The 18,237-nt window shown below is 46.0% G+C and overlaps 1 protein-coding gene across 1 annotated transcript in view; it reads right to left on the bottom strand.

Moving 5' to 3' along the window:
• Vir (VIR_N domain-containing protein) overlaps nucleotides 1–18,237 on the bottom strand; it is a 182,552-nt gene that overhangs the window by 107,551 nt on the left and 56,764 nt on the right. The window contains exons 11-18 of the mRNA XM_077686406.1: nucleotides 11,786–11,869; nucleotides 11,556–11,695; nucleotides 7,771–7,853; nucleotides 6,308–6,468; nucleotides 5,097–5,295; nucleotides 3,720–3,796; nucleotides 3,540–3,628; nucleotides 544–724 (exon numbers count right to left, since the gene is read on the bottom strand). Of these exons, the coding sequence (XP_077542532.1) occupies nucleotides 544–724; nucleotides 3,540–3,628; nucleotides 3,720–3,796; nucleotides 5,097–5,295; nucleotides 6,308–6,468; nucleotides 7,771–7,853; nucleotides 11,556–11,695; nucleotides 11,786–11,869 (1,014 nt within the window). The remainder of the gene's footprint in view (nucleotides 1–543; nucleotides 725–3,539; nucleotides 3,629–3,719; nucleotides 3,797–5,096; nucleotides 5,296–6,307; nucleotides 6,469–7,770; nucleotides 7,854–11,555; nucleotides 11,696–11,785; nucleotides 11,870–18,237) is intronic.

Raw genomic sequence — 18,237 nt, 5'->3', positions numbered from 1 at the left:
AGTGGTTTTCGGTATCCTTCAAATTCTGTAGTCATGACAGGTTTAGACTACAGTCTTTGTGACCTAACACCCCACCTGTTCATAGCCAGTGTAAGATGCCAAGAAAAATATAAACGATCATATGGCATACATACAGCAGGGTGCAAAATAAAGGACAATATTGTTGCATGGCTGTAGGAAGACGAGCGATGGTTGATGGTGAAGGATTGTATTTACATGACGTTGCAATGCGGTCTATTCACAAGTGGCCATGATAGCTCGAGCTGTGTCCGTGCCGCCCACTGCTTCATCACTGTTGGCGTGGGCCTCCTGGAGCTATGCACCAGTGTCCCTTCTGCTTCCCGCAACATTATGGTCACACAATGATAGAGGCATCACATGGTGTTTGGCAACGAAGCATAAATTATGTGGGCATTTCACCCCTGCCCCTATTTGAGGGGTGGCCAAGATGACGCACGCATCCATATCTTTCGCTCACAGTACACAAATTCAGTTTTCCCAGACACCACAGCCCCGCCATGCACTCTGTGGTAAGCCCCTGACCATTTCCTTGCCGGCCTTGCGGTAGCTGCGGCACAGCAGGTCGAGCGAAATGGCCGCCTTGTCCAGTTCCTCCAGGCACCCGAGCTGGGCACAGTCTCCGGGGTCAAGTGCCAGGTGGGTCTGCTCCTTGCCACTGGGCTCCTTCTCCTTCACTTCGCACAGCTGGGTGCTTTGCGCAATCCTGCACGCAGGCCAGGCGCCAGTCTCAACGCAGCCTGCCTTCGCATACAAATGGGGCCCAGTTCTCCACAATAATAAAGAAAAGCACTAGGAAGGCCGACTAAAAGAAATCTGAGGACACGCTCTGGAGCCTACCGCAGTGGTGTTGCTTACTTACAAAGTAGCACGCATCTGTAGTGGGGCATTTGACAACACTTTTGTAAAAAGGCTAATCAATGTTACATCCCATCCCGTACGGTCTCCCCATCAATTAATGAATCACTGCATCAGTCAACATGAACCAAAACTACAGCTGAAGCTGCCATTCGGAGCAGCCCTGTGTGGTAGTTGTCAATTACATTTTTGTGTGCAAGCACTATAGTTCATTTCTGAAGCTGCTTGCAGCCCTGTGGAGGCTACATTGTTGTCAACAGTCCACCCACTGTGGGCGCTTAACTTACCGTGAAGGAAAGCGACAATAGGCACCGGGGCCTTGCGGTTCCACCTCCCCAGACGGGAGACGGAAATAAAAGCTTCTTTCATGGCGAGTTAAAGGGGCACTAACACAAAAATTTTGCATCTTGGTTTTTTTTTGTTTCGATAAGTAGCTAATGACCTACTTATCACATGTGGAAACCTCATTTGCTTCAGTGTGCGACGGTTGTTTAATTAAAGGCGTTTTCAATGCGGCCAGTCACAGTTTCGATTTCAGCGGGTGCCGCGAAACACGAGATTTTGTGCAAACAAAGCTGACCACGTGACCGTTGGACAGATATCACAGAGTAGAGCAGCTATAGCACTGTCGAATCCGCGTCGCCGGCAGTTTCTGCGAATGCCCCCACGTACTGATCTCGTGAGCCGCTTAATTAAAAATCAACCGTGGACGTGACGCAGGCGCTGCGGGTGCAAATTGCTGCCGCAGCTAGACAACGATGCGCGACGCTCGAGGCAGTGGGTGGGGAGACGCGCGCTGGGAGCAGCCAGCCGGTCTGCCTACAGGGCTGCCAACAGATGTGTTCGGCTTAGCACTGCGGCAGATATTGGATTGCCGCTCTCGTAAGCGGTGCAGACAATGATTTTTAATGCAATCCGCCATAGCATCATTAACTCCTGTCTCACATGTGCTACCATGTTTGGGACTGGGGTCCCATTTCGTGCAGCGGTAACAAGCTATCACTCGAGCTACCTGCGCCGGCCTGTGCGACTTTGCGGCCGTGGCCGCCACCTGCGCAGCGACCGTGCGGCTCACTCAGAGCGCCTTTCGTGTCCACGGCGCGTTTTAACGTCCACTGCAATAAAAAGCAATAAAAATAGAGTGCCTGGAATTGCTGTAGAACCTAGATCGCATCTAGCTGCCTGATGAGCTGACAAAATCGCGGCGGCTCTGCCGCCAACGATCGGGTCGTTCGTTGCTCGAGAGCAGAAGCTCCAACCTCCGATTATGAGCGGCGAGCCGGCGGAAAATGCCGGCAGTGCAGAAGCAGCCAACACAAACTCGTGACGTGTTTGGATGCTGTTTATTTACAAAATATCCAGGGAATGTCAATTGCACGAGGTCCTCCGCTGGCTGCTTGGTTGCATTTCGCACACTTTAAAATTGATTTTAAATATGTTCTAGGCTGTATTTGCCGCTGATATTTTGCAGATGATGTATGTGTGTTCACACCAATCTATCTCCCAAGTTATCTCGCCTTCAAAATTTTGTGTCAGTACTCCTTTAAGCGTGCTCAGTGGGCGGATTGTTGACAACAATGTAGCCCCTACAGTGCTGCACGCAGCTTCTGAAATGAACTATATGAGGGTTGCTCACAGGAAATCTGCCCCCGCCTGAAGCCTCTGAAGCCCCTGAAGTCTGTGCATGTGCTCTGAAGCAAGAGTTCTTTTTTGAGCCAAGTAGCAGTTTCAGGTGCGTTGACTGACACTGAGTCCCCGCTCACCAATTCATTAAAATCACGTTTTCGGCCTTGAACCAGTGGAGACATCCACTGTAAGCACAATAGTCCCACAGGCAGCCCAACTTGCTCCTTACTGCAGGTGTGCCCTGCTAATTGGAACATTCTGGGCTCAGCTGTACGCAAAGCAAGAAAATACTGTTGTGTCCAGGTCTTGGATTATTAAAATGGGTACCAAAGGCTAACGGCAGAACAGCTTTTGTTTAACTGAAAGATCACCTCATTCAAAGCTGCTTCAACTTTTGTTCAACACCAAACAATGCTTTGTTAGCCAAGAAATAAATAATTTAGGCTGTAATTTCTCTCTCATTTCCTTTCAATTTTTACGTGATACAAAAGATCACATCCCACATCACGAAGAGAGACGGCCTACAAAGTGTCATTTAAGGCATTTTCAGCAAGGGAGGTGTTGCCACATAAGAGAAGCAGTGAAAAACCACTCATGCCATTTCCCATCATGAAGGCAGACACGCTCAGCATGAGTTCACACACCATTATTTTACGTTTGCATGTCCCTGCTCTAATGTTTGTTTGGGGAACCTGCTTAGATGAGCTCTACCAATCCAATTTCCCCCATTAACGATTGCTGACATCACAAATTTTACGGGAAAACATACGACGCAGATATCTGTTTTCACGCATTTGGCATATTCTGCTTCAATCCGCAACGGCTGTTGCTGCAAGTGCACACTGGAATTCAAGGCACTGCAATTTACCAATAGAGGCGAACTTGTTTCTACACTTTAGTGTCCCTTTAAAATAAGTTGTACATACTAACTTCTCCCTTTCTTTAACAGCAAAAAAATGTTGTCCCTCCCTCAGCAGGAAGGGGACAACAACTAGATCACCACAAGATTCCAAGACAGAGTAAGTGGGGTCACTCACTTGTCCACGGTGGCGCGCAGCTTGCACACAAGGTCATACAGATGCAACTTCTTCAGCAAAGCCGTCAAAGCAACAGTTGCTCTCGTGGACTGAAATCGGACAAGGCGCCAAACTTTTAGGCTAAATGGGGCACTAGTGGGGAGGTGGAACCACCATTTACGTTGGGGTGCAGGCACATACCTGCTTCAGGAAGAGCAGCTTGAGCAGAATTTGGTACCCAGTCATTGACTCCACCATCTTGCTCTCATAAACCTCAGCTGTAATAGAGAATAGTAGTGAAAAATGACACAAGAAGGCAAATCAGATATGACAAGACTTCGTCTGATTGATTAATTGATTGTAGGGTTTAACGCGCCAACGCAACGCAGGCGATGAGGCGCGCCGTTGTGGAGGGCTCCGGATTAATTTTGACCACCTGGGGATCTTTAACGTGCGCTGAAACCTCGTACACACGGGCGTTTTTGCTTTTCGCCTCTATCAGAAAAGCGGCTGCCGCGGCCGGGAATCGAACCAGCATCCTCGTGCTCAGCAGCACAACGCCTTAGCCACTGAGCCACCGCGGCGGGTGACAAGACTACGTCTGCCGCTTTGACACAGCAATGCCAACAAACTGCCAAGTATACTTGCCAGCACTGCCCCAATAACCTGCACTCTCTGCTGCAGTTAAGTTGTATAAACATTACAGTTGCTTGTTTAATGAACTTGAACGGCAAAAAAATGATAGAAGGCTGAGCAAGAGAGTACCGTCTCGTACCGATATGGGATCAAACTGCATTAAGTTCGCTGTTTGTTATTTACTGAACTCTGAACTTCACCAGCAAAACAGTGAGCCAAACAGCTCAGCCATCTGTGTGCAGTTTTGTAAAATCCCCATTTTAAAATGGATGGAAGAACTGGTATGTGGAATCTGCGCAATTCTGTAACACCCTCTATTTTAAACCAGACGGTAGAACTGGCCAGATGTGGAAGCTGTGAATGTACATCCAGCAGAATTGCAGCGACTTCACGAAACAAGTCTGCCCAGCTTTTTAGTGCTGTAGTTCTCAGTGCTGCATGTCTGTCGCTAGGGTGCTTAGAAAAAGCAGGCTTGGGGAACGTTCCCCTTCAAACAAATGGCTGGGCTGTGTCGATGTACACTGTTTAGCTTTCAGTACCTGGCCTCCCCTGCGCAAGCACAAGCAGCTCAAGTGTAATGTAAGCAGGGGCATGTGTGCTTGCGCACAAAGCTGCAGTGGTGCCCACTGTAACTGTCAATGAAGCCACATATGTACAATATCTTGCATAAAAAGAATCTGTACCAAGCCAATTACTCTGAACATGGTTAATTTCACTTGCAATTGTAGCCCTGAAGCACGAGGTCACAATTATGGCTTGTTAAAGATCACTGAGAAGACATTACACAAAACAAAATGCAATGCGATGTCACACTTTGACAGGCTAGAAGTACATTAATAAAACTTGCACTTATAGTTCAGCACAGAACCCTGACGCACTCAAAGCAGCTGGCCAGAGAATAAACATTGGGTAAAGCAGAGAGGAAGGAGGGAGGGCACTGACTCAGATCGTCGGCGATGTTGTCGAGATTGATATCCACATGGGCGTCAGGCGGGGCCTTCATCTTGCGAGTGAACAGGGCCTGCATGCCCGCACGGCTGTACGTAGCTGCGTCCAGGGCTCTGACAATTTGCAGCTTGAGCGGCAGTGACATGTAGGGCGCCATGAACAGCACCAGCAGTTTCTCCGGCACAGCACGGTCCTGGAGAAGAGGGACACACCCCTCAGCTGCCCTCTCAGGCTCATCAGCATGCTTGCCGCAGTGACTACACGATAGTGCCTTGCCTTGTTCCAATCACCATCTCTACAGTGAATTCAAAACTAGGCAGACTCTCACCGCTCCACATCAATTGCTGAGCGAATGTTGGCATTCATCCCCCAAGGCTAGTTCTGTCTGTCCACTTACAGCACCGTGCTAGCTGGAGTGGGCACGGACACTCACGTCCATAATGACGCGGCCACACTATGGCTTCCACCGCTAATACTGCAGGTAGAAAGTCATAAAATATAACTGCATGCTACTTTTACCAGTGCAATTGTAGGTAGAAGGTGTACTGTAGGCAGAACTGTAGGCAGTTCTATCTACATACTGTAGGCAGTTCTACCTGGCTACAAACAAAGGCAATTCTATCTACCCAAAGTGTGCGCAGGCAGTGTACTGTAGGTAGAAAGTCATAAAATGTAATTGTATGCTCCTTTTACCAGTGCAACCACCAGAAGTATCAGTAAATAAAATACAAACTGCTAACAAGATGCTGCCAGTAAACATAAAATCACCTGACCCTGCCTCTTACTTCACTCAACCATGAAAACTTTTTACGGCTAATTAAAGAGATCTTTCTTTGTAGAAATAAGTGTCCTCTTCACAAATATAAAATTTTGTCCTCACCTCACCTAATTTGGAGAAACATCAAGCATAAATGCAGGGAAAACATTATCAAGAAATGTATTGATTAAAAAAAAGTGAGAATGCCCTGACAGTGCTCTCGATGCTGTTGCGATACATATGTCAGTGTTTCCTACTGGTCACAAAACATACCATCCCACCTAAATTCGTTAAAATGCCGCATATGCCGGCAAAAAACTCACGACATCCAGGAATAGGCTTGGGTGGAAGGGAGCCCAACGCTGGGCGAAACCCAGCACAGCTCGATAAGGCCATTCCAACGTCCCAAATCAACGGCATGTAAAGGTAAGGCGTGAGCTCCACTTACCAGCAACTTTGAGACAATTTCTTCGCCAGTCAGGAAAAGCACCGTGGCCAAGCGAATTCCCGCCTTCATGTGCCGAACCTTGTAGGCCGGCTGGGGCTGATTCAGGGCTGCTTTCAGGCTCAGCCCTTCTTCCACCCAGCTCAACAATGTATTAGCTGCAGCTGCAGGTGTAAAACATAACTGCGCTTCAAACGTTGCCTGGATGGCTAGATAATTTCAATGTACATGCATAAACAAGCTCCACAAAAGAAAAAACAAGTGTTTGGACTTTTTTTTTTTTAAACAGAAACCGACCATAAATGACCAGTGTTTGAAACAATCTTACACACCATCTGAACAAAACAAAATAGTAACTTTTAAAGCTTCACCCAATACCAATTCAAGTCAGACCAAATACACACAGCCATAAATTTTCAAATTAGCATACTGACCTGAAAGCGGCCTCACCTACAGTACTCAGTGGATGATAAGAGTCGTGTAAAGTGGATTAGCAAAACAAGTTCACAGTCAGTAAAGCCAACAAATGGCAGAGTCAATACCAAGAATAGTACAAGCATATGACACCAAAGTAGTGAAAAGGAACCACGCAGTCTATGCCACTAGAGCGCAGGCTTTTTACAGGTGTGACAGCATTGGGGAAATCTAACCTAACTTTCCAGTGGACATACACTGGCATCCCTTCAACATGCCTTTTACATACTAAATCCGTCATTCTCCCCTCTCCAAAGCAGATCATCAAGCTCCAACCCATTTTAACAGTTCGTATTCTAAGTCACATTTTTATTTTAAACACTTATGCTCTAATAACGGTGTATGCTGGGTCTGTTCGTTCGTCCGTTCTTTTACAATGCGATACCACTTCTAACAGAAACTGCATTTATGCGCTGCCCACAATCTACATTCACAACCAAAACCGTGCAGCTGCTGCTACCAGTTCACCCACTTGCATTCCCTAAAGTTTATCACATCTAGCCAGCAGTAATATAGCTGCTTTTTGTTCAGTCTCATTTCAGAAATGTCACTGTTTAGGAGTCATTTGTATAGCGCTTGTTCCTATTTCAAACACAGTTTTGCAGTTACTACTGCTCTTTTTTCGTACACTTTACTTGACAGCAAAATATGAGTGCAGTTGCCCTTAAAGAAAACTAGCATGGTCGCCTACTTGATTGATTGATTGTAGGGTTTAACGCGCCGACGCAACGCAGGCGATGAGGCGCGCCGTAGTGGAGGGCTCCGGATTAATTCTGACCACCTGGGCATCTTTATCGTGCGCCGAAATCTCGTACACACGGGCGTTTTTGCTTTTCGCCTCCATCAGAAAAGCGGCCGCCGCGGCCGGGAATCATGGTCGCCTACTTTGAGGTCTACATCGGGTAACACATTTTGAGCATCGAAGGTGTTTCATGCAATGACTAGTAATTAGCCTAGAGAATCCTTCAACCTAGCATGAAACTTTGGCCTACCTTCAAACTTTTTGTTCTCAAATAGCTCAACTAGTGCATCAGCACTCAGATGAACAGCAGCATTTTCCATAGCTTCTACCCATCTGAAAAAAATAAAAGAAAATTCATGTATACAAATGTATCATACACACATGTACCCCCCCCCCCCCCCCCCCCTTCCCCCCTTCGTATATGTACGGCGGCGGTTTTCCGACCCACAAGGTCTTAGCCATAAGGGTAAGATTTCGACCCCCTGTTTGAAATCTCGCGCCATAATGACGATGCATGCTCACTGGGAGGTGCTGCCACCTCCTAAGACTTAAAGAAGCATTTGAAATTTGTGCTACTTCCTGGCGGAGATAAACAGAACTCTCTAGCTTCAGCACGTCATGCGGTCTGTGTCAACGCCCTTTCGTGGTTTCATTTTCGCGACGTGACCGCAACTGAGGCGCACAAAAGTTGATTCGGCAATCCCTTGCAGGGGCAGCGGAAGTTGATTTCTCTCTGTATTGGCGCTGCTCTTAGCTTGTTTATCACTGACTCTCACTAAGTATTATCGCTCCTTGTTCTTATTGAGTTTCCTTCGAGTTCTTCAGATGCACGGCAAAGTGGCGATATAGCCGAAAGAACTGCCCATTCTCTTGACACAGACAGAGATGACTCTTCCGACTGTGATACTGTTCCTGAATTTTTTTTTTACAATCTACTCTCGACTTTACACATTTTGTACATTCAAAATTCGCAATAAAGTAATTTGATTATATGGGAAAGTTTTCTTTAAAAAAAATTCGACCCTCAAAGGGTTAAGAAAAGGTACACTTTTAGAATAAGATGAGTTGCACTTAAAGGGACCTTGCACCACTTACCACCAACTATTCAGAATGCATTTCGGGGTGAAGTCTATTTGCCCCAGCAATCTCCTTCCGCAAGAATTATGAAAATTCGGTAAGTATCACCGGAGTTAAGCCAGATTTAAACCGTGCATAAGCGTTCCCTCTCAGCTTGACCCTCGAGTAAGCAACGAAGGCTGAGCACTCTCTCCACGAGAGGGGGGGTGACTCATGATGCTCTCTTCGGCAGCCTTCGATATATCACGAGCCGGGGAGTTTTCTCTTGTTCTCCACAACATGGAGTAGTCTATTTCCGGTTTAATGAAAGACAGGGCAAGCAATGGTGCCTTCTCGCACGCGCACTCAGGCTGGTCTAAACCCGCTGGTCTAACTCTTCATTAAGAACTCGTTGTGGGAATTCATAATTGCAACGTGGTCTTTTGTCTGGTTACAGTGAGCCTGCCTTTCCCTAGCATCAAGTTCGACAGCTCACGACTGCTCACAGAAGGCGAAGCTGTGTACGAGGCAAAATACGTCGCGATGTAATGAGTTGGGGTAATGGAGACTTTTAGAATAGCGGAACCCAAGAAGTTGGAGGAACCCAAACGCAACACGCTCACCTTATTCTACAACAGCTCGCAGCCAGCTTCGACTGCTCGGACTCGGCTTAGCATTGCGGCAGATATTACATTGCTGCTATTGTTACAGTTGCAAATGACAATCCCTAACACAACTTTTCACCACACTGTCACCCCCTTTCTTGTATAGGGAACTTTGTATTCGCGGTGATTGCCATTTAGGCGATCGATGATCAAGCCACGGTCTCTGTCGATTCTTGTGTGCAGGTATCACCATCCTTCAGTCGCTCGCCACGCCGTGCGTGAACGGGCTGGTGGTGCCGGGACCAACCTTTGCGGCCGGTCGGCATACATCGCGGCAGATATTTGATTGCGGCTTTCAAAATCACCACTGATGACACTACCTAGCACAATTTTTCACCGCACTAACATCCACTTCCGCACACGTGAAACTTCTTTTCCGTGATCAGGGTGATTTTAATAAGCGGCGACAAGGTGTTGCTGCCATGACCTGCGTCGGTTCGAGCCGCTTCGTGGGCCGTGCGGGCCGGCACGGCGAGCGTGTGTGCCGAGCGTTTCTGCGTGCAGTAAACGCTTCATGATTTCCTCCTTTATCCATTTCTTGCGAACAATGAGCGGAATCTAGAAATTTAGCTCCGCGATCGTTGTAGCCTTCAATGTTGATCAGGGAAACGAGCCGCAGCTTTCGCTTACACCAGGTTTGGTTGCATACATCCGCATACACCACCACGCTCAAGTTGTTTGTGGGCAGCCTACCACAGTTGATAGGGTTATAAAGTCCCCATGAGGTCAAACTACAATTCACGCACAGAGAATTAACTTCGAACGCCGAAAATGAACACGAACATACACTTAAAAGCGTGTCCTAAACAAAGTGTCATGCGCTGCTAGCAAACAACGCAGCATGGTAGGAACAGCGATCCTACAAGTGATGTCAAAACAATTGCAGCACCAGCCTCTGCAGTGGTGGCCCTCGCGGCCAATACCACTCAGGACCACTGCCCGCACTCGCTTTGTTTTCGACCAGATTTGTACTTGACTAATTTTTGTAACGATTGATAGCAATCGTTTCATGAAACATTGGATATTCTCAACAAACAGGATCACGTAAGACAATGTCGCTTATGCCACTTTGCCAGTGCCATGCCAGACAAGCCCAACGCACCGGACGGCTGTGCAGTTATGGTTGGCATAGTGTGTGCAGTACGCACTGATGCTTTTATGTTTACATGTTCGTTCGTAACTTCCGTTGTTTACCCTACCATTCTTAATTGATTGCAGAGTTTAATGCGCTGACGCAATGCAGGCAATGAGGAGCGCCGCAGTAGAGGGCTCCGGATTAATTTTGACCCCCTGGGGATCTTTACCATGCGCCGAAATCTCATACACATGGGCGTTTTTGCTCTTCGCCTCCATCAGAAAAGCGGCCACTGTGGCCGAAAATCGAACCCTCGTCCTCGTGCTCAGCAGCACAACGCCTTAGCCATTGAGCAACTGCAGTGGGTTCCTACCATTCTTAAAGCGATAAAAAGAACGTGCACTAAATTTAAACACAAATAGCTTGTTCTGCAAGATTATAATCCCTGTTTAATTTGCGTTGGATTTTGTCAGCCTCAGCCAACCCCATTGAGCTGCTCATAATACGGCACAAGTTGAGTGTGGAAGAGTAGCTACGATGTTGCATGCCTATTCTTTGTTTTCCTCAGTATACAGCTTATTTGAGCGAAGTTTGCGCTAAAAGTGGTGTCAGTGTTATTCTAACAAGGTTATTTTTTGAATGAACCAAATTCGCATATTGTCTTCACCGCCCCTTTAAACACTGGTACATTACAGTCCTCTTGGTAGCACCTTGAAACGTAATATTTTGATATTGGTATCTGCTATGATTTGTGTTTAGAAGTTCTTCTTTCTTGTCTCAGTGTTTCAATGCAGCAGCATTAAGGAGCTTGTGCCACAGAAAAGCTGGTGTCGGTGGCACAATGCAAAAATCCCGATTGCTCGCTAAGGTCATGACAAATGCAAGTCACAGGGAAAGTTTCCACCTGCCGCAGAATCTTCCCAGTGGAGCTGTGATCCTGATGTCCTCCTTCATCTGAGGCGAATGCAGACCCCGCCATGGGGCCATCGCTAGGCAGCCCAGAGGGAACCCGTGCGCGGTGGGTGCGGTGCCACCCACCATTGCAGGACACTCTTCAGAGTAGTCATCTTCGAGTGCAGATGGTGTATCTATGTCTGCTCCTGCTCAGCTATTGTGTTGCACTCTTAAAAACTCAACACTGGCACGACACCATGGTAACCCATAAGTGCATGTCAAAATGCCAATTTGGGACTGCAACCACGTATGTGAATACTGTTTCCAGTGTCCAAAGGAACTCACCTGTCTGAATGCTCTCGGCCATCAAATGCTGACAGGCTCTCAAACACCTTGAGAGCTTCTTCGGACACATCTCTAGGTGTGTCACCACACTTTTTTGCTTTCTCCACTTCGTACGGCGTCAAGCTTGGATCTTTAAAATACTATCAGCAAGAAATATGATAGCGAACAGAGTTATGTTAGCCAACAGTCACAGTCACAGACCCGTAACTATATTTCAGCAAAGTACTTACGCGCAGAGGAGACAATTCACACTGGAAGGGATCGAAAGTTGAGAGGTAGTTCCAAGAATCCTCCCCCTCATAGTCCACCTCGACCTGAAACATTATCACATGCGATCACTATGGAGCTCCTGCTATGCGGAAGCAGCAAATGACACGGAAACTTAGCCTCCACATGCGAGGTACAACAGTCATGTTTTTAATCAACAGCACAGTTCCATAAAACACATATTAAAATTAATACATTTGCAACCAACCGTTCGGGCACAAAAATATATATGAAAAGTTCAACATGAGCCCTTTCATTTGGTATAAAATGCCAAGTTTTTCTAGTAAATCATGCGTACTTTATTTTGACAAACCGGGTACAAGACCAACCTAATTCCTATTCTAGGAAGTCATACAGCCATAGGCAGACATTACACTCCAGAGAAGGCTTAGTAGCCATATGTACATTTAACTATGATGCATTAGCTAAAAGGTTTAATATCTGGTTCTGAAGAGTTAGAGGCCGCTCATCAACCCACCAACTAACCCATTTTTCCAATGTTTCAAAATATGCATGCAACTCTTGACATAAACGGTGTTACCGTAATTCCTTCAGCTGCATCAGGTGAATATGATGAGCATGATGCCGATACATTTGATGGCAAGTGTTAATCCGTTCGCTGAAAATCGCAAGCTCGTTTCAAGGCTTTTACAATGTGGCCTAGCTGACTCCAGTCTAAAACAATCGATTACAAAGGAAGTTTATTATTACTTTTTATTATTGTTACTGAGCTGTTCCCTATGTTATTAGCATGAGCCACCTCACTCTGGCAAGGCAACTTGTATGATTCTCTAACAGTCTGTTATGAAGTGCCTTGCTACTTATAGCAAACACAACTGGAAACTAGCCATAAATGTTTGCGAAGCATTATTCTGCCCCATGTAACATCAGTACAGCACCTGGTCTGCAAAAGTGACCCCGAGTGCCTCGCATGCAAGAATGGGTCAGCATGGTATGCGCACAGTGTGGAACCTGCTCAGCCCGTCTAGCCACCTCCTCACAAGTGCCCCTCCTATCTTCTGCAGCCAGCTGGCCCAGCCTGCTAGTGTGTCTTTGCAACGCCTTATAGACGAAGAGAAAGTTTCTGGATCACTAGATGAATGGACAACACTGTAAATCACACTTCTTAGCCATGATGGCACAAAGCCAAGCGCACAGTCTTGACAGCAGCAGATCGGTTCCAAAAATTATACTTGCGGCAGCTTGAAACTGCAGCTTCGCTTATTAACCATTCCAGTGTCTGGTTTTTCAGGAAGTAATGCACGCTTAGTGTTGATTTTTGTCTCTCGATTTCACTGAAAAATATAAGGGTCGAAAATAGGCCAGTGACAAACACCAGACAGGGAACATTTAAGTTATTCATGGATTAAAATTTCAAGCCCAGTGAAGGAGAAGCAGGAAATAAAATAGACACTTGATTGCACAGGCATCTATAGTGACAGTGATGTCGCATACAGTACACACAAAAACTCCTTCCGTATCTTAAGTTGATGCATGTTCCTTGCCTAAATGTGCATGTTGGGCCCCAGCAATATTGCTTTTGCTATAAAAACACCTTTGGGAACTTACAGCCAGGCTTCAAATTTCCTAAAAAAAGAAACTCAAATTTCCAAGTAATTCCACCTTAGTCCGACTCGTCACTTTTCTCTCAACACTCCTTTAGCAAAGGCATGAAACTCTCAACGGCCAGCCATTTTCGAGGCGTTACAGACAAGCCCCACAAAAATTCAAGGTTCTTTTTGAACAACATAACAGTGGTACCTTACAATCTGCCACAACAAACTTGCCAGAAGCACACTTATAGAAGAGTTACTGCTTCTGCGCCTGCTACCCAATCACACAGATAAGACAGGGCACTTCAAAAATAATTTTAACACCCCTAGGGCTGAGACCAGAAATGGCACCCGGACTGATTTCCTGCAACAGCTGCAACTTACACCAGACATTGTAACTGTGCCCGTCACAAGTTACCCCAAAGTCATATGCAGTTACGTGGGACTGCCAAGTAGGGGCACTGCATCACAGTGAGATAGCAAAGGCCAGTTTCTTCCAGACTCATGCAGCCCCACAACTTAGAAACACTGAAATATACCTAATAGGGACAGTTTTGGCAAAAGTGCTACCAAAAACAAGCATGCTGTGAAATGTTGCTCAGGAATATCCACCAGTGCTCACAATACCCTGGAAGTTGGTGGATGGCTCCCCGTGAGCACCCTGGTTAGTCGCCGGTGTCCTCAAACAGCAGATTTTGTTTGTGCGGCACATACAAGAGGAAATTCTCAATTACAATGCAGTAACTTGAGATTATGAGTTTGACAACTATAGTTGCGAATTCACTTTTTTCTTGCAGTAATTACAGCAACCTTGATTGTTAGGTTAGGTTAGGTATAACTTTATTGTTGCCTGCAAAACGACGGTTTTTCCTCACCACGACGCGAGCCTGGCGTCGACCTAGGGTTTGCTGTTACTCTGCACAGCGCCAACGCACCCCGTTGTTATGATATTTCTGACCACATGAGTAGCTTAGTGCTTCAAGGGGCCATGAAGACAGAATACAATTTTGTTCAATTGAAAAATCTAGCCCTTGGTAACTGACTTAAAGGAGCCATGAAGAGAAAATGCAAGTTGGTTTTATTCGAAAGATTTCGTGTTTTATAGTGCCCCCAGCGCTTGTCCGGATACAAACGGTGCTTTATTCACTGAGAAATTAAACAATTTAGGTTAAAATTTTGATTTTCCCGCTCAATCGTGCGTTTTCGTGGTCCCAAGTGACATCACTGAAACCGACCGCTCTGCAGCCAAGAGTACCTTCATTCACGCATCCGCCGTACAGGGTAGAGACACGTATACGCTGGCGCCGCCATTTTCGGTTGCTCGCTCGCCGCCGAAGCAAGTCATTGTGTCAAAACCGCGCTAAAATTATCGCCGCAACGCGGTTTACTGAAGAAGTTTGAATCATATTGTCTGTTTCGCGTTGCTAGGTCTCGTGGGAAACGAAAAGAATAACGCGTTGAGCCCGTTGGCCCAATTGCGGCGGCACGGGACCGTTCAAAGGTTGTCTCCACCCTGTACAGCGGTGTTGGTTTGTTCCCGCGTTTCTTTACGTTCCGTAACCTAGATGGCGCCACCATACCGTGGCAAGCGTTTGGTTTGTTTTTGCCCGCATTTAAACCTGGCTTGTTTTTGTTCTGGGAGAAAATATTCGTTCCGTGAAACAGTGCTCGCTCGACAAATGGGGTCACGTAAGACACCATTGCTTGCGTCAATCGGCCAGTGTCGTCTGAGACAACCCCAAGCCCCGTAGTGCTGTGCAGCGAAACCAAGCATGCTGTGCGCAGTACGAACAGCAGAACGCATCAGTACTTCTATGTTTACATGTGCTTTCGTAACTTCCACTGTTTGTCCCATCATTCTTATTGCTTTGTAAAGAATGTGCCCTAAATTTAAGCGCAAATCGCTCGTTCGTCTAGTTTGTAAGTTCTACCTAATTTGCGTCTGCTTCTGCCAGCCTCCGCCAATCGCAGAGCTTAGCCCATGTGACGACATAGGTTCTGTTGTGGGAAATGAGCTGGTGGGTCGCATGACCATTCCCGTTTTTCCTAATTATGTAGCTTATTTGAGCGAAGCTTACGTTAAAAGTGGTGTCAGTATGATTCTAACGAGACAATCTTTTGAATGAACCAAACTTGTGTTTTCTCTTCATGGCTCCTTTAACTAACATCCCAGCCACAAAGATGTTTTTTTTTGCAAAAAGTATTGAAAAACCTTGGAAATTTCGTGCTGCAGCGACATAATATGGACAGCAGTGATGTATTACAGGCCAACAATACAAACATACTAGTTATCAGTGTTTTAACTACATGTTAGCATTTTCAAGCGATACGCGGGGGTGGAGGTGGGCTTGTGCCTTTTCGAGCAGTTCAGGGAGCAGGAATAATGTTATTTTGGAGCACTCAAAGGGCAGTTCTGAGGCCGCTTTGGACAAGGTCAATTCTGTTTTGGAGCAGATTTCCAGGGTCAAGCATCATTCATTTGCAATTTTTACTTCTGGTAAACACAAAAATTCAAACAACTTTTACTCAACATTTAATACTGAGCTATCCCCACTTTTAGCACATTAAAAAATATCTGCCCAATCTGGGGTCAAAAACATCACGGCCGAACAGGAAATAGAAAAACGGAAACACTCAGGCGCCACCTCATGGAAAATGGCAGCACAGCATTCAGTTTCGTTTCCGCTCCCGGTAGAAACTGCCATAACCCTGCGACTGTTTTGGAGCTGACATGGAGCAATTATTTAAATTAATATGCTCTTGGAGCAGAACGGAGCCGGACGAGCCTCTTGGCGCAGCTTGGCACAATGGGCACAACAGTTCCACCACTGCGATTAAAACTGGCCATGTAGTAGCACCCGATCCGGACTGAGCCCCATCTGGATCGACCCAATCGCGACTGATGAAAGTGCCATGTGACGGGAGTATGAAACGTTACAATCTGTTCTCATAAACTGGGAGTGCAGAGAGAAAGTGATCACTGTGAGCATGCCAAAAGTTTAATAGTTTTCAGGCGCACGTCAGCACATACAAAGCTCTCACCATATTGCTTGTATCCCTGATACCATGCACAGTAAAGTTTATTGCAAGCCTTGAAATTATGCACGAATTCACAACCCAGAAAATGAAGACGGACCAGGGGAGCCAGGCACCACAAGTGCTCCAAGTTCTACAGTGTCGTTAATAAAGAGCCTCATTTTTACCTGAAGGCCTTGCCTGACAGCATCCCCCAAGGGAGTGCAGAAACAAATGCTTGCAACTGCATGCAATAGCTCTATTGAAAAAAGAACTTGATAAAGCAAATACTACGCACGCTGCCAAAAAAAAACAACAATAAATAACCCATTGCTGCCCAGCAAAACCAGCCTCTGACAATTGTTCCTTTATCGCCTGTGACAAAATGAAGTTCTGTGCGACATGTACTCATACTAAATTGTAGCCATTGCCTAACACAGTGGTTCTCAAATGGGGGTCCGCGGACTCCAGGGGGTCCGCGAGAGCATTTGAGGGGTCCACGAAGCCTCGCTCAAAGCCTCCCCTCCCCCTCCCCTCCCGCCATTCTTTTCTCGATTTTGCTAACTAGCACTTTCTTGCAATGCAAAAAGGTGGCTTCGCCACATTACGTGTACGCTTAGTTTCTCCACGTAGCACATGTTTTAACATCTGATTTTTGCACATTACGCCAGCTATGAGAAGAAAAGAAACAGACACAGAAAAGGCAGAGTTTTAGATTCAAGAGCAAATTGTTCAGCATTATGATGCTCATCGTCATTAACGTCAAGCAGAAAAGGCGGGAATCGGGGAAGTGTGTGAGCGATGTAAGCTGCAAGTACAAGTTGTTTGACATTATGACACCGATCAACATATGCTCCATCATGGGGTCCACCATCACTTTCGCCAACCCCAAAGGGGTCCCCGGGGCAGTAACGGCTGAGAACCACTGGTCTAACATAATAGCAACTAAACAAATTGCAATATAAAAAAAAAAGCGGAGGGGTAGTCCCAGTTGTTTCCAAAAAAACTTCACCATTCTCCACTACGTGTGTGCCCTCCAGAATTCCATCAAAAGTATTTGCACATCCATTTTCTGTATAGCTTGTATGCAAAAGCACGACACAAAACACAACACTTGCGCATCATTTAATTAACTAGACTTACTCCATATGCAGCCCCTCCACAACCCAAAGTCCATTAGGTTACGAACAATGCAACTTTGCAGTATGTCCAGTAAAAAGAGCAAAAGGCATTCTTTTCAAGCTGCTCCATAAGTTCATGCATTTATAAACGGGAATGCTAAATACTTCAGCAATGGTTCACTTCAGCAAAGGTTCACAAGACTTAATTCAGACAAAAACACATAGACTCCTAAACACGTGCAACTGTGCAATGCATCGCATTTATTAGTGAAAGGATGCATAAAAAACAAATGGAAGCATTTTTCATGAAGGGTAAGTATATGCCTAACCTAATTTTTTTGCAATATTGGCCCTGTGTGCTCCATTGTTTCCTCTTTACCTTAAAGGGACGGACAACCGATTTTTGTCGCGTATATGTTCTCTAGCTCATATGAAAGCCAGCGTTTTATATAGCCCGATAAGCACAAGCAATTTCTAAACAAACAGGCGGAAATAATTTTAATTTGGCAGCAAACTTCCTGAAATCGGAAGGGTGGCGGTTCGTAGTGTCGAAACTTGACACTACAATATGTGTCCCTGTCACGTGACCTGCAAACCTAGCAGCTACTGTAACTGCTGAAACGTTTATTCGCGTATTGAAAACCTTTTAAAACAAGTATTTGTACAAGGTTAAATTGCATATGTATTTCTAAACATCATTCTGAAATTTCTAAAGACACGCCGCCC

This window comes from Haemaphysalis longicornis, unplaced genomic scaffold (genome assembly GCF_048455015.1).
Source record: "Haemaphysalis longicornis isolate Haplotype H1 unplaced genomic scaffold, Haemaphysalis longicornis Haplotype H1 scaffold_1, whole genome shotgun sequence".
In the NCBI taxonomy this organism is placed as follows: Eukaryota; Metazoa; Arthropoda; class Arachnida; order Ixodida; family Ixodidae; genus Haemaphysalis; species Haemaphysalis longicornis.
This window is presented reverse-complemented; position numbering and strand designations above follow the sequence as displayed.